At 45.7% G+C, this 15,543-nt stretch overlaps 1 protein-coding gene across 1 annotated transcript in view; it reads left to right on the plus strand.

Moving 5' to 3' along the window:
* Window positions 1–15,543, plus strand: part of LOC105909435 (kelch-like protein 29) — a 79,236-nt gene that overhangs the window by 24,960 nt on the left and 38,733 nt on the right. The window contains exons 4-6 of the mRNA XM_012838063.3: window positions 6,717–6,864; window positions 8,009–8,530; window positions 14,591–14,729. Of these exons, the coding sequence (XP_012693517.2) occupies window positions 6,717–6,864; window positions 8,009–8,530; window positions 14,591–14,729 (809 nt within the window). The remainder of the gene's footprint in view (window positions 1–6,716; window positions 6,865–8,008; window positions 8,531–14,590; window positions 14,730–15,543) is intronic.

A 15,543-nucleotide genomic window follows, 5' to 3' on the forward strand; every position in this document is an offset into this window, starting at 1 on the left:
GCAGCTGGCTTGGGAACTGGGAATGTTTTCCCTCTAATCAGTGTTTTTTTTTTCTCATGAAAACATGATGTAGATGAGTCTCTCGCTCTGCCTCAGAATCTGTCGAATGTAAGGGGAAGGAAGTGGCATTTATTGTCACCTTTTAAAGAATCTCCTCATCAAATGGAACTCCTATCCTCAATTTTTGTATGTGACTAGCAGACAATCATATGCCCATAAAGAGCGCCCAGCACAACACTGTAACAGGGCCTTATTCTGGTTCTAATGAAATGTATCATATTTGAAATGCATTTTGAACATTGTTAAAGCAGAATCTCATCACTCTGGCCTGACTACTTCTTCATTTGATGCACACTGCAAGCACCTTAAGGACTCTTGAGAACATGACATACAGATTGTCTGCACTCAGAAAACACATACACACACACACACACACACACACACACACACACACACACGCGCGTATGCATGCACGCATGCAGGCTCACACACACACACACGCACGCACGCACGCAGGCACACACATACACATACACACACACACACACACACACACTTGTTACCCTTGCGCCTTGTAAATGTGCTCCTTCATCATGCCTTCTGCTTGTTGTCGGGTCTTTGGACCTGGCTGAGAGCTCATCAAGTATCTGGGCGAGTGTCCTGTCTGCTGCCACTCCTCCTCTCTGGCAGCTCGCAGAGTGCCGCCGTCCGTCAGCAAAGTGCTTCCTCCTCGCAATTTACTAGAGCTGCACCAGGCAGCACAAGCACTGAGACTCAGCCAAAAGACAAACAACAAAGCCATGTTTTGAATTTCAGATCGTCACACGCCATTTGCTGAGCACTTTGCATGGCCCAAATAGAGGAGCATCATAATAAGCATTTTTTCCATCAGTAAGGTCCCTCATGCATAGATAAGAGAATGTTTGAAATCAGATGTCGACTTTGTGGATTTTCGTCTCGTACCTTTTTGTTGAATTCTGGGGTATATGTATTTCTCACCAGTTATTGATGTGCTAATGTGATGGAAAGTACAAGAAACTGGATAAGCAAGCAGTCATTCCTGGATGTGGGCTGGTGTTTGGAGACTCCTAAGGCTTGTTGGGGATTTGAAAAGGTGGAGGGGATTGGGAGCCTCTATGACATCAGATTCAGATGGAGAAAGTCAGCAAAGGAGCGCAAGATGAGGGCCAAAAAAAGGGCTTGAGCTCTGTGTGAAAACCTGACCACGCATAAGAGCAGAGCCACTGTCTCTGACAGGAGGGCCCTGCTCATTTGTCCTTTCTCTTTCTCTTTCTCTTTTCTCCCCCCCCCCCTCCTCTCTCTCTATCTCTGTCGGTAAGCCCTCTACAGTACAGTAATGAAAAGGGAAGGTTCTGCTGCCGTGGTTTTGTGGGAGGCCAGGAGACCGCGATGAGGCCCTGAGACCTCTCAACAAAAGGAGCTTCTCTGGAAAGATGATGGATCAACATTTTCTTTTCAGTCGCTCACCGGAGGCCCAGGCCTTTCTGAAGACAGAGAGGGGGGAGGGGGTGTCTGTGGAGAGATGGGGGGAGGGGGTCTGTGGAGAGATTGTGAAGGATGTCGGGGGGGGGGGCAAATAAGACTGGCTGTATGTGTGCACGGCAACACACCTTGTGTTTGTTTTTTTTCGGGCGAAAATTGTTACCTTTTCTGAAATCAGATGGATTAGAAGGAAAAGCTTTTGGCTCACATCTGGCTGCCTGCTTTATTAGCTTGGAGTGGTCGGAGTTATCACCAGAAACAAGTGCCACTCATTGCTGAAGGTTTTTCCGACGAAAAGAGACGCCCTTGTGCTGAACACATTATGGGCAAGACAAACATTAATTAAAGAAATGCAACTTACTGTTGCAAATAGAGCGGTCCTCTTGAGACTGAAACAAGGGCATGATTGAACAGAAAGCACAACAGCAGTCAATACGAGGAAGACAAACATGAGACTTTGAAATATCGTCTGATGTATAAAATCACTGATACAGCAGACGGCTCTCAAGGACAAATACCGCGTCTCAGCGCATGGCGCAAATGATGTATGCAAATTTGCCATTCATCTGTACCCGTTTTCCAATGGTTGCTATACCGCTTGCTTTTGGATTGCCCTTGATGGTGAGCACATATGCAAGTAACCTCATGAATACATTTTCATACATGGCATTCCGCCTAGAGTTAACCTGGGCAGAAAATGTCCAAATGTCAAGCTTGTAATGCACACTGCTGGACAGCTCTGAAATGAAGGAAGGGATATTTGCCATTACGCTTTCACCGCGGGTAAAGCAGGAGTGAATTGAAAGCGAGCGGGTCAGCCACAGGGATTCTGTAGTGAATTGTGTCCATTTTAGTTGTCACTTTGTTTTTTCCTTTTCCTTCCTTTTCCTTTTATTTCTTGCTGTTTCTCGGACGCTTGTTCTAAGCCCACAGCAGGTCAGCTGCAGTAATGCAACCACCTACTCTCTCTGGTGGGAAAGATGACTTCTTTTAGCCCGGGGAAACATATTGCTCTCGCAAACCAACCAACCAATCATTTCAGGAGTGTTCTGATGTACACATTTGACTTGCAAATACTAGGTTATGGACACTGTCAGAGAGAAAAGAATGAAAAAAAAACATTGAATGCACACACATTTCTGTATGTAAATCAGATTAGCAATAGATCTGAGTGGGAACAAATGGCTATTGCAAACAAAGAAGGGTTTTCCCCAGGGAGGTTCACTGGCTAAACTAAGACCCAATGTTCTGTGTCCTCCATCAGTAGACACCAGCCCTGCTCTCAGTCCAGCCCACAGTACCTCTGGAGCGAAGAAGAGCTCCAGCCTCTGCTCTCAGCGTGTCCCTCTTCTGGGCCTGTGTGTGTTGCCCGTGTCATGAGCCCTGCTGTCATCCTCGTCATCACATCAGCTCGGTGCCGTAGCAGATGAAGTCATCAAGGGGTTAACCGCAGACAGCGCTCAGCTGCGGCGTCTTCATTACGCTCTGCGGGGACGGCATCTGGAATCTCCACCGGCCCCAGCAGCCCAGATGTCAAGGCCTTTGCTCTTCATTAACACAATGGCACAAGCCCTTCTCAAGTTCATGCCTGAAATTCTCTCCCTCTCTCTCTCTCTCTCCCTCTCTCTCTCTCTCTCTCTCTCTCTCTCTCTCGCTCTCGTTTGTCTTCTTTTTCCTCCCCCTCTTGTCACGCCCCCTGCCACCTGCCAGGCGTATTCCCCTCGGTGCTACTCCTACTCCTGCGAGTGGTATTGACGTTGAATATCACACGGCTTTTTTGTCCATCACCTTCAGAGACGCTCCATTAAAGATGGAGAAACGCGCGCTGATCAGCTGCTGCCTGCCATGCTTCATTTGACAGCACTGGCAGGACGAGGACGCGTGGCAGAATTTTAAACACCGCTGCAGATCATGAATATTTCTCTGCGCAAAAGGTAGCATTTACATAGCAAATGCTCCACCATGACACATTAACCAGAATCCACTGAACGGGCACTGTTTCGGTAGGAGAATGGCACTCATGTCTCTTTTGGAAGAGCAACTCGTGAGCTTCATCAGGACCACACTGAAACGGAAGACAGACCCAGAATGCTGTGACTGTGAATATTTTGCTGAAGTCAACTCATTTTCTTCCCCACGTGATTTCAATTATCAAAGCAGGTAGCTGCTCCATGAGGCGTTCATGATGTGCGTGTGTGGGTGGGTGATGCCGATTGAAAAGTCTGGGGGGGGGGTTGGGAAGACAAAGGAGGAAGTGAAAGCGTGAAAGAAGGAGAGAGTCAGGAAGAGATGGAGAGGGAGATATAAGCCAATCCAAAGCAAGAGAAGGGGGTAAAAAAAAAAAAAAAATCTGGGACAGCTGGAAGCTGTGTATGTGAGCCGGAGGAGAGTGGGGCGGCTGCCTGTTTAATCTGCTGCGTTGACCGTAGTTGACCCAGACGCCAGCGGACTGCGCTGAGTGCCCCTCCTGTCTTGGGCCATTAAGATGCAGAGGTGATGGAGGCGGGCGGAGAGACTCTGTTTGTCTGCCCGCTGAATATTCATCCGCTCGCTACGCCAGCCGGCACTTTAATCTCCCATCACTAGCGCCGCCCTCTTCCTGTTGGGGCCCGAGCGACAGACAACAACAGCATCTCACACAGTGAGGGTCCCATCAAAACAAACTCCCTCGCTTTTAAACAGCAATTAGCTTGAAATTGCTGTTGTGATTTGTCGGTGAAGTGCTACTCTGAAGGTTTAGCCTCTTACTTTTTTTACTTTTGCATTGAATGTTATGAGAAGCAATATTCTGACTGACTGCAGCGTGTTGCTCTTTGGCACTTTTCAGAGAATATATTGAAAAGCAACTTCATCATCAGTAAATAATTCTGTGGGGAGGAAGCCAGGGAAATATCCTCAAAGTTTTATTTTTTGTAGAATAGAAAAGAAAAGTAGATTCCACCTAAAAGTTTAGGCCAGTTTTCCCCTCAGAACTGATGTAAAGCTTATTGTCCCTGTATTAACTGATCTTCACTCTTCTTTGTAACGCCTGGAGGATGGAACCGTAATTGCCTTAGAATGTGTGGCCCTCAGCCCCAAATGTGTGAAAATTAGGCAATGAAAATACCTTAATAATAAGTCTTGCACGATGCAGGACAGCTTGTTCATCCCTGTGCTTCACTAGTGCAATCATGACCCATTGCTCATGTCACAGACTTTGCTAAAGGCCATTATTAGCTGTTCCACTTTACCACACTTTCATACTCTTTTGTCATTTTATGTTTCAATTTTTTGTGACAATGTGACTTCAGTGTCCTTAGGCATTGTTAACACAGGAACTGTAATTATTGCAATTAATCAGCTTGCCTGTTTTGTTATTGTTGGTTATTTTTGCTTCCACACAAAGGATCTTAAGATGGCTCCTCTTTTCTCCTCTGGCTCATATTTCAACCATCGTCTCCTGAAGGTGTTTTTTGCAGTAGGACATATACATTCACATGCATTAGCCTTCAATTGCGGCTGCAATGCTGTGCAATCGTAAACCGCTTGAGCAATCAGCACATTTAAATGAGTTCATATCTATTCACACACACATTTTTAATTAAGTCTTGTAGTGCAGCGAGCTGTTTTTCAGTGACTGCCTCAGTGGTTTTATATTAGCATTCCTTACTTCACTTTTTCAGATCACGTCACCTTGTCAGTAATCACAGAATCCAAACCAGTATTTACCTCAGATGTTACTTTCATGCACTATGCTCCCAAATCCCAGAGAAGCCCATGCACAATGTATTCTTGCCTCAGCCAGTGTTTATTCCCATGGGTTTGATGCTTTTGTCACACCAGAGCCACATCTGCACGGCTTGCAAATGAGCATTGGGAGAGAAAAGAGGCGAGGGTATGTAGGACGGATTTGCTCACTCTGCCTGTAAAGCACACACTTAACAGCTGGCCTTGAATGTGGGGTTTCTTGCTTTCCCAAACAAACGGAGACGGGGCTCTCGGTGGCAGCCGCGCGCGTCTCGGCGGTGACAAAGCTTCCTCTGGAGTGAGATAACGTGAAGTGCGTCTCCCGAGGTGGCTGCAGTGGATTTCTCCTGTCAGAGCAGTCTTCCGGTGGCTTCTCTTAAAAACGATTGCCAGCACTTTTACCCATAAAGCTATTTCCTATCGGCTCTACTGGTGCTCCGCTATTGTTCTTCCAGACATCCAGTCCCCCTTTTAGTCTCTGATAAGTCGCTAAGGTTTGGGTGCATGTTGAACAGCCTGCCGGCTCCAGCAGCCTTGCCTGACACTGCCTTTCACCAATCCATCAGAAAGAGTTTCAAATGCACCCAGCCATTCCTGTGAGACGCCAAAGGCTCCTTACAGGCATTTGACTAGAAAACAAGCTAATGGAGTCTTCAGCCTGGCCACAATGAATGCTCAATGGACTTTTCATTGTTTCAGCATCAGTCTGTTTCACCCAAACTGCCAGAACAGAACAGAACAGAAGAGAAATTCTTGTGTGTTTTGTGGACATAGATAACGGCAATGCATGACTTTACCAGCCAATTTAGGTGAAGAATAGTACAGTAGGCCGGGATGGAAATGTTTTGCTGGCAATTATGAAACATGAACATTCTTAATAGTTGGGATATTGCATGGATGTTATTCCTTGATATGAGGAAGCTAAAGTCACACTGCACACAGCTGTGGCGTCCTTATCGCTATTCTTGAACAGAGCTCTGCTATCCCAGTAACACAATTTCTCTCGGCTTATTGTAGAACGCTCCTTTGTGGTATCTCCGGCAATAAGGGCAAAATAACTTTTTCTCTTTTCTGTTAACTTGCCTCCAGTCATTTGGAAATTACTTTTTTTTTTCCCTCCTGTACTTTTTTGAGATTACTGTTCCCCCTTGATTTACAGTCAATGTGAGGCAGATAAGAATTAATTAGTAAAATGCTCTCTATTTAGATCAGCCTTTCTTTCGCCAAGTCAGAGTGCCGAGTGCCGACCTTGGGTTTGTGTACATTATTGATGGCACTAATCTGGAACAGGCGGCGTAATTAAAAGACAGAGTGGAAGAGAATATTAACAAAGCTAAATGATGTACCAGTGTCTGGCGTCGGAGAGGAGAGGAGAGGAGAGGAGAGGAGAGGAGAGGAGAGGAGAGGAGAGGAGCTGGTGGTGTGGCTTGTAATTTAAAACATGCTCTGTGATGTTTACCCTGCTCACTCTTCTCATGTTCCCTCAGGTGCCCGGGCTGCCCGCGGGGGAGAGCCAGGCTCAAGGGCAGGTCCTGGGCTCCGGGGTGCGGTGGGGGCAGACGCCCATCAACCAGTCCACGCCGTGGGAGACGGACGAGCCCCCCATCAAACAGATGCGGGAGAAGGACCTCACAGGTACCACACACATACACGGGGAGATTCAAGATGGCTGTTAGCTGTGGCTTGTGAAAATGAAATGGTGGTTTGTTGAAGAAGTATAAGAGCACTTTTTTTGGATCCCATGCTGTTTTGTAAGTGTAGATTTTGAATGCAGCCATTTCTGTAGCTTTCTCTACCTATTACAGAGTGCATTGCTGTTCACTCGTAGTCAAGCATTATTATATTATGGCCTGTGCTGCAATCTGTTTGCACTGTTGTCTGTGGAGCCTGAACAGCCACATCTGCAGTTTACTGCCAGCCAGACAGCCTGGACCACTGCTTGACAATGGATGTGTCATTTCACTCCTAATGCATTGTCATTAATTGGTTGACATTGAAAAAGAAATTATTTCTGCCATTTTATTTTTCACAGAGGAAAGCATTATGGGCCTTAAGAAAAGTGAGGGCAAGAGTTCAATATGGCTGCTTGTTGATATGAATAGTTGGCTTTCCCTCCGTAATGCGGCCGAATTCCCATTAGGAAGCACTCATCAGTAATGATTCTTCAGCTCCTGGCATTCCTACAGGCATACACGCACACACATACACATACATACACATACACATACACATTCACATACATACATACATACACGCACACACATACACACACATACACACACACACACACACATACACATACACACACACACACACACACACATTCAGAGTGAGGTATACACGCACAGGCGTACTCACAAGCATTTGCAAATGAACTCAGACAAAGTGCTAGGCTAACATTACTGGTTCACTGAATCTGTAAGCCGCAGTTGATTTCGATGAAGACCTTCAGGGTCAACCACGTCTAAGGCAATACATCCACAGTCGATGGTTATTTTTAGATTGAATGCGTTCACCGCTCACATGGGGAACAGTGCAGCTCTGGAGGTCATATGATGTGATAGCGTAGAAATGGAGTATTATGTTGAAAATGCAAATACAAGGGTCGGCATGCATAATATATGGGCTCATATCACCGCTGAATGGTATATTGTTGAGCTCTTATCATCTTGAGTGTTTTGTTTATTTATCTCAGTCTGTGGCCCTGGTTAGGTGCTGTGGTGATGATCCCCCCTCTTCCTCTCTTCCTCTCTTCCTCTCTTCCTCTCTCCTCCCCCAGGGCCTCTCTGGCCCCCAGTGGTCACGGTGAGCCAGCCCAGCCTCCTGGGCCACTCCTACGGGATGCCCCACGCCCCGGCCTACAGCCAGGGTGTGACGGTGCAGGCCCCCATCATCGGGGTGACTCCCACGCTGCCGGTGCCCCCGCCTCACCCGCTCATGAGCGCCCACTACCAGATGCCCCATCATCCGGGGCAGCCCCTGGCCAACATGGTGCTCAACGCGCACAACCAGCCGCTGGGCGTCGCCGGCCTGCCGCCCATCACCATGTCCCCCATGACGGGCGTCTGTCAGGTGGCCCACCCCGTTCACACCGTGGTTGGCAACGGCCACATGCCCAACCCCATGGTGCCGCCTGCCTCCTGCATGCCCACCGCCACCCTACTCACCAACGGCCAGGCGGCGTTGCAGCCCCCCGCCCCGCCCGTGCCACCCCCCCCTGCAGAGGGGAGTAAGGGCCTGCAGATGCTTCGGACTGTGGGCATGGGGAAGTATGAGTTCACCGACCCCTGGCATCCCAAAGGTAAGTCCCATTAAAAATGTAAAAACAAATGAGGAAACATAACATAATTCTACTACTCCACTGACTCTCCAGGGCGTTGAAAATGTTGTCTTTCTTAACTTCTAGGCATTCTTCTCCTCTGAAAACAGAGCTGAAGCAATATTATTTCTGCTTCATATAGTTTCCAGCAAGTTCTTTTTCTCTCTCAAGTTCTCAAGTTCTCTTTTCACTCCCACTCCCTCTCCTCACTTTTTTTTTCTTTTTTTCATTTCGTCCCTCTCTCTATCTGTCTCTCCATTCCAATCTGTCTCTCCCTCTCTCTATCTGTCTCTCTATTCCAATCTCTCTCTCCCTCTCTCTATCTGTCTCTCTGCTGATGGACTAGAACACATTTATTTTGTTCCCAACTTTCAGCTTCAATAAAAACACTCATCCGTCTGTTCCACCATGTGGACAAGTGCCTAGTGGATTGGTTTACTTTTTTGTTTGTTTTTCCATTTTCTTCCTAGCAGTAAAGGCTCATGATAACTTTATGAAGTTCGGAAGGTTAGGTGTACTGACACTTCGCAATATGCTTGAGAAAATATGAAAAACTTGGAGACATTTTTAATAAAGTGCAGAGTTGCACTGTGGATGTGATTTTCAGTTATGAGATTCATATTGTAAAGCTTATGTCTTTGCTGCTATTTAAATTTGGGGTGACATTACAAAAGCTCTGCATAACCCCAGGGAGCCTTCCATTTAGCCATGCGCAGAAGAATATTCAAATCGACAGTTCCCGACAGTGTTAGAAACATGAAGACATACTCAGCCCCCAGTAGACACACACACACACACACACACACACACACAAACTCAAATACACACATTTTTATTTAGCTTCAAAAGCTGCTGCTGCTGTCTGTCTGAAGTGTCACCAGCCGGTTGAGTGTGCCTGAGATCCAGCTAGGTGCGGTGTGAGGAATAGTCCACCAGGGTCTCAGGTCCCCACTGGTAGCTGCACCTCCGAGGGCCAAATCAACACCTCGGCCGCCTCCTCTAAAGGGAGCAGTAGCCTAGGTGGAACACTGTTGCCAAAAACACCCGGCTGTACCAATTAGAGAGGTTTCTAGAAAAGTATATAGTGGCACAGACATTGTGCAGCATTTAGATAATGAGAAATGTGGAACATCAAGGCGGTGAGCGTGAGCGTGAGCATGGCTCTGTTGGCCACTCGTGTGTTCTCGGGTTATGATTACCAGTTGTCATTCATAACACTAATAACACATGAAGCAGCCGCGGAAACACCCATGTTGAAAGAGTGTTATTTTCTAGAAGTATAAATCTCTAAAGCTATTTCCATGCCTATTTCAGGCGTATGGGGTCATACAGTACGCATATGCTCAGGCGTATGTAAATATCTGTTGTAGTCCAATGATGGCAATTTTCATGAAAAAGAATGATGGTTTTGTGCTCTGCCTCTTGGCTGTTCTGAAGTCAGGTATTTAATCATGTCCCCCAAAATATTCCAAATAAAAATGAGTCGGTTCTGCGAGTACCAGGGGCAAGATTGCATTGTGTATAGTTTTTTTGTCAGCAGCAGAAATCCCTCAAATATTCGATCAAGCTACAGGCAAGGAATCTGTTCCACTGCCTCTCGCTTAAATTGCATGTCATGTTGCATCACCAGAAATATTAATCTATGAGGGAAGGAACATACGAACTGCTGCACCAGCTCTCTTCGCCAGTTAACTGCTTGTAATTGAGATTGCAAAGTCCATTCATGAAAAAACATCCCCACAGAGTTGGTTTGCTCAGGGCATGGTCCCCCATCTCCTCAGCCCCCCAACAACATTGGGAACATATGTAGGCACCCTTGTGATTAACTCTGCCCCAGCAGCCGCTCCTTTGCATGGCGGTAAAATAATGATTTCAACATATGCATATCTGATTATTTTACTCCGGACTTACTTTGTTTTAATCTGGCTCACGTATTATTGCTCTTACTCATTTTAATTTGAATTGAGACTTGCATATAATTAAACGGGTACAGCAGCTAATAAAAATAGATAAAAGATGACAGGGCTTTGTGAGCCCCTAAGATATTAATGAAAGTTGCCTGTGGCCAGCCTGCTGAGCTACTTCCGCCCGTACATAGCGAACGGCCCTCTGACACCGGCATCATTATTTCTCCCTGTAATTAATATAGAGAAAGCAGCCACCTCATTAATTTTGATAATTCACCATCCACCTCCTTCATGGAGGCTCCCCTGCTTTTCATTAACGATTTCCCCTTGTAACGTGACGCAGTCCAACCTCTGACAGGTCCATCTTGCTGCAAATTATCATAACCAAGTAGCCCGAGTCTCTCTGGCAGAAATAGCAGCAGCAGAAGCAGCAGCGTACACCGGGGACTGAGTGAGCCATTTAGAATTCAGCCTCCCTCTTTCACCCAACCCCCCCCTTTCTGCGCGAGAACAAGGGAGACGTCAGTCACGGAGTGACCGCCTCTCGCCTGGCAGAGGAGTGATTAGTGCGACTGGTGGCGGGGAGATTGGAGTGGATTAGCACTCTAAAAGCACCTGAGGACACACTGGACATTTGCCTTCTGATGACAGCAGATGTTGTTGTTCAACACAGGCAAACAGCCCCCCCACCCCCCATTACAAAGGAGTGAGACATTACATTGAATTTTCCCTTTGCTGAATCAAGAGATATGACTGCTGAACTGTGACCCAGAAATGATTCATATTCAAATATCTTGGATGTCAGTGGCTCAGTGGGGTTTGAAATATTATACCATGTTTTTATTCCCTCATTCAACTGGTTGATTTAACATCAGAATTCGGCTCCAAAAGCCTAAATCCATATTTTCCTTCTGAAATGGATGAGATTAATTGTGTACTCCAGTGCCAGTGCGGTCTCTGCTGGAATGTGTGGTTTGAGTGCATTTAAAACAATGTCCTAAGCATTTGGATGTAGGTCAGCATCAACCCAAAGACCGCTGATGGCTGTTCAGCCAGGACCTGCCACTGAATGCATGGCATTGGTAGTGCCATGTGAACATGCCTCGCTTCTTAAGAGATTTAATGTCTGAACATTAGATTTGCTTATGCAACATTATTCTCGACGCATGCAGCTGAAGGCAGCAAAAGCTTTGAAGCCAACGACAGGCCACCTTCCAGTAGCAAACAGGAAACGCTTTGATAAAGAGCTCAGTTTGGAAGTTATTTAGATATTTGGACTGCTTGTCTGTACAGATCACATGAATTATGCACAGCACATACTTGGAGTGCATCTCTTGCCTGAGATCTGTGTCATAGTCATAGCGAGCAGCAGTGGGAATGCTGGAATTTGCCCAATTTAGCTGCTGTCATTAGCATAATTTCTTGTTTTGTCATGAGGACTTCATCCCTTTCTAAAATGTACCTTCACCCACATTTACTGTAATCCTCAACTGATTTTGCATGTAATCTGCTAGGATCCTCTAAAATATACAGATTTGTTAATGCAGCACCAAGCATCAAAATCTGACATGGAAGATTCTTGTTTAGTTTGGCACATCTTACTGAAAAAAACCTCAATAAAAACCCTGACGTTATCCTCAGCTGATTTCCAAGAAGGCGAAACATTGCTCATTTTGTTTTGTCAAAAAGAAAAAGACATGCCGCACAAGCAAAAAACATAAAAGCAAAATAACTGTACGAGACTAAATCTCTTCCCTTGCTCAGAGCAAAATCTTCCACTCCAACATTTTCCGGACGACTGTTATTATATTTCAAGAAGAGAAGGGAGCACAGATTTTATTTGTTGACCTTGGAGGGATATAAAAACTCGAGGCTCTCCACAAAGCATTCTCGATAATGCCTTTGTTAAAGCATGATTGCTATTATCCATTGTAGTTTCAAGTCCATCTGTGTTTTAATTGAGGCAGCGCGAAATGAATGGTCTTTTTCAGTGGTCTGTAGACCCCATTGTCAGTGAAGGAACTTTATATGCATGTATTCTGACCTTATCCCTGTGTGAACCCACACCAGTCGGGGTGCGTTTGAGAACTTTTCATCTCATATCTGCACTTACATTGTTATCGATTCACAGCCCCTTTGTGCCAAAACAAGAAAAAAACCTCCATGAGCCTCGGTGCTTTCTTGTACAGAAGCCTCTGTAGGCTGTTCTTAGGATGATCCAAGGCGGTCTTAAGGCAGCGTTTGGGGAACTGTGTGTATTTGCTCAAATTCACACCAACGATACAAAGCGAAGGAAGGCCTATCAAATTCCTTTCACTCTCTTCGTGGAATTAGCCCGGATTTGAGGCTGCCAGCATTTGGGAATGTTGTAATAACTAGCTTAGGCATATTTGTTGAGGCTGAGGATATTTCCCTCTCTCCCTGCCTCGGCAAAGTGTCCACCTGTGCCTTGTCTTGTCGGGTCCCCCTCCTGAGAACACTGACCCACTTAGAGTAAATTGAGAATAATTAGCTGCCAAGGGTGCATGCTAAAATCTCAGAGAGCATTTCAGTGAACAGCACCCACATTAATGCATATGAATGGCTTCCAGGAGCATACGCCATAAAATGTGCCGTAGGATAACCAATGTCATTTCCGGCAATGTTCTGTCACCACTTTGGGAAACGCGGCCAATAAGAGAGCCAAGGTGCTCGTACCTCGGTCTCGCCATTCTAATTCATCAGCGCTGGCATGCATCCAAGCACAGTGCAATTTCAAGTCATATTAGAGGTGCTCCACCACTGTCTAAAGAGGCCGTCTCAGAGGAGGCCATCCTTCTATGCCTAAAGAGGCCATTTGCAGCCCATCCATTTGCAGCGGTCCCCATTCACAAGCTAAGGGGACTTTTCATTTTATATATGAGGACAGTTTGGACGTATCGCGGCTCAGTCATACGTGTCGGCGTGTCAACACTGTGAAGGGTCAAGGCCAGAGGAGCCGTAGAAATGTCAGAGCATGAATTGCAGTTGGCGGTGTGGCTGCCATCACAGTTTGAAGAACTCATTCTCATTTTAGAACAGGACTCGCGGTTTTAAAATTCTAGCGGGCCATTTAATTGGCTCCTGGAACAGTTCCTCATTATAGTTATCTGAAAGCACACTCTGCACACAAGGGCTTGTGTGGTGAGAGCGTTGTCCAGATGAAACAACAGAGGATAAAGACTCCCTGGTCAGCCGTATCAAGACTAGGCTTTAGGCTACTGACGCATCTTCACTGTATCACATCAGAAATGGAACTCTTTCAGCCTCTAGAAAGTAACACAGCGCATAAATGTTTTATTTTTCAGACAGCATACATTACGACATTCCAGTGTTCTCTTTATTTGATTTTCCTAACCTATACAACCTGATGGCTCAATCTTATTTAAACAAGGAAGTTGTTACTGGCTCAGTTTCAATGTGATGCCTCCAGTAATTTAGGAATATAGAGGTATTAGTTATGTGCTATTTATTTAGCGCGGAATGCTGCGTTGCTTTATGCCATGCGGGTAATCGGGTTGCAGTCTTGACCATGTTTCACAAAAATGTCATAGCAAGCTTTAGACAGTGGACTGCTGCTGGCTATAGCAGGAGCTGACTCTCCTGGCCAATTACGCAGTTGATTTGTATTCCCTTCTTGTTGCCTCATTATTTCACCCATACATTATAATACATCACCACAGAGAGTGATCAGCTGCATGTTTGGAGCCATATATTGTCAAAGATCTTAATAGCCTGTATTCTTCAAGCTTGCATATGCTGCTCTTCTCCCCCAATGGCTGTGTCACCCTGTATCTCTATGCTACACTGTGTTTTTTAAGTCATTTAGATATATACTCTTCCACTTTGAATATAAAGAACATTATTACTGTATGTGCTTTCTTTCTCTTGGTCTATCTCTTTGCCTTCCCTCCTTTCTTCCTCCTTTCTTCCTTTCTCATTGTCTTTTCTTTTCCTCCTTTCTTTCTTGCTTTCTTTCTTTCTCTCTATTCCTCTTTAAAGGCTTAATGAAACTAAGTGTTGTTTGCACTGTCACTGTGAATTCATCAAAATAAGAATATTGCTCTCTTCTGTTTCTTCGTGTTCTTTCTTCTTCTTTTTCTTTTCCATTCTACAGAGATGTTGAAGGAATTGAACCAGCAGCGGCAAGCGAAAGAGTTTACAGACCTGAAAATTATTGTTGAAGGCAAAGAATTTGAAGTCCACCAAAATGTTCTAGCTTCCTGCAGCTTATATTTCAAGGACATGGTTAAAAGGTTTGCCTTTCCTCCAGCTGTTGATCTGATCTGTTCTTTTTGTAGGGTGCATTTGTGTCGCTTCTTTTCCCTCCCCCTCTCTCTTGCAGGTGTGAAGACAGAGGTGCCTACCACAGGGCCAGTAGCCATTCCCTCTATCACTCAAATGAATGTATTTCTCTTTGGGGGAAAAGGTCAACACTTATCCTACCCTTTCATCTCCTTAAACTAAATGAGCAAATTTACATTTTAATGGGCAAAAAGTTCCATGACTGGGTTTTTTTTTTTCCGTTTTTATTCTAAATGTCAGAAGCAAATAGTAGAAAATATTAGCAAGGCATCTGGCATTTCTAATCAGTTCATCTCCTGGGCTTTTCCTTTCCTGCATATGTTCCCGTGCGAGAGGTAACATGCCAAATACATTATGCACTGCTCATGAAATCTCAATGAAAAAAAAAAAAAAATCACATAAACTGACCACCCTAGTTTTTTAGCCCACATAACGACACTACTCCCAGAGCTAGACTACTCCCCTCTCAACACTGCCTGTGTGTTCTGGAGGTGTAGCGTCCGTGGTTCGGGCCGGCCACAGCAGAGATGGATGACTGGCCTTAGTTTGACCCTCTCTGTGCTGCTGTCAGACCTCTAGCCCCCCGCCTGGCGCTCCCCACCCCACCCTCCCCACCTCCCCAACATGGCTTTGCTTTTCTCAGATCGCCTGACGGCGGGGCGATGCCTCCAGCCACGCTGGGCCACTGCTGCACGTCAGGGTTTATTTTCCTTCTTCTCATTCCTTTCACCCTTCTCCGGCAGTGTGTGTTTGCATCTCCCCCCC

Source organism: Clupea harengus, chromosome 14, assembly GCF_900700415.2.
Source record: "Clupea harengus chromosome 14, Ch_v2.0.2, whole genome shotgun sequence".
NCBI lineage: Eukaryota > Metazoa > Chordata > Actinopteri > Clupeiformes > Clupeidae > Clupea > Clupea harengus.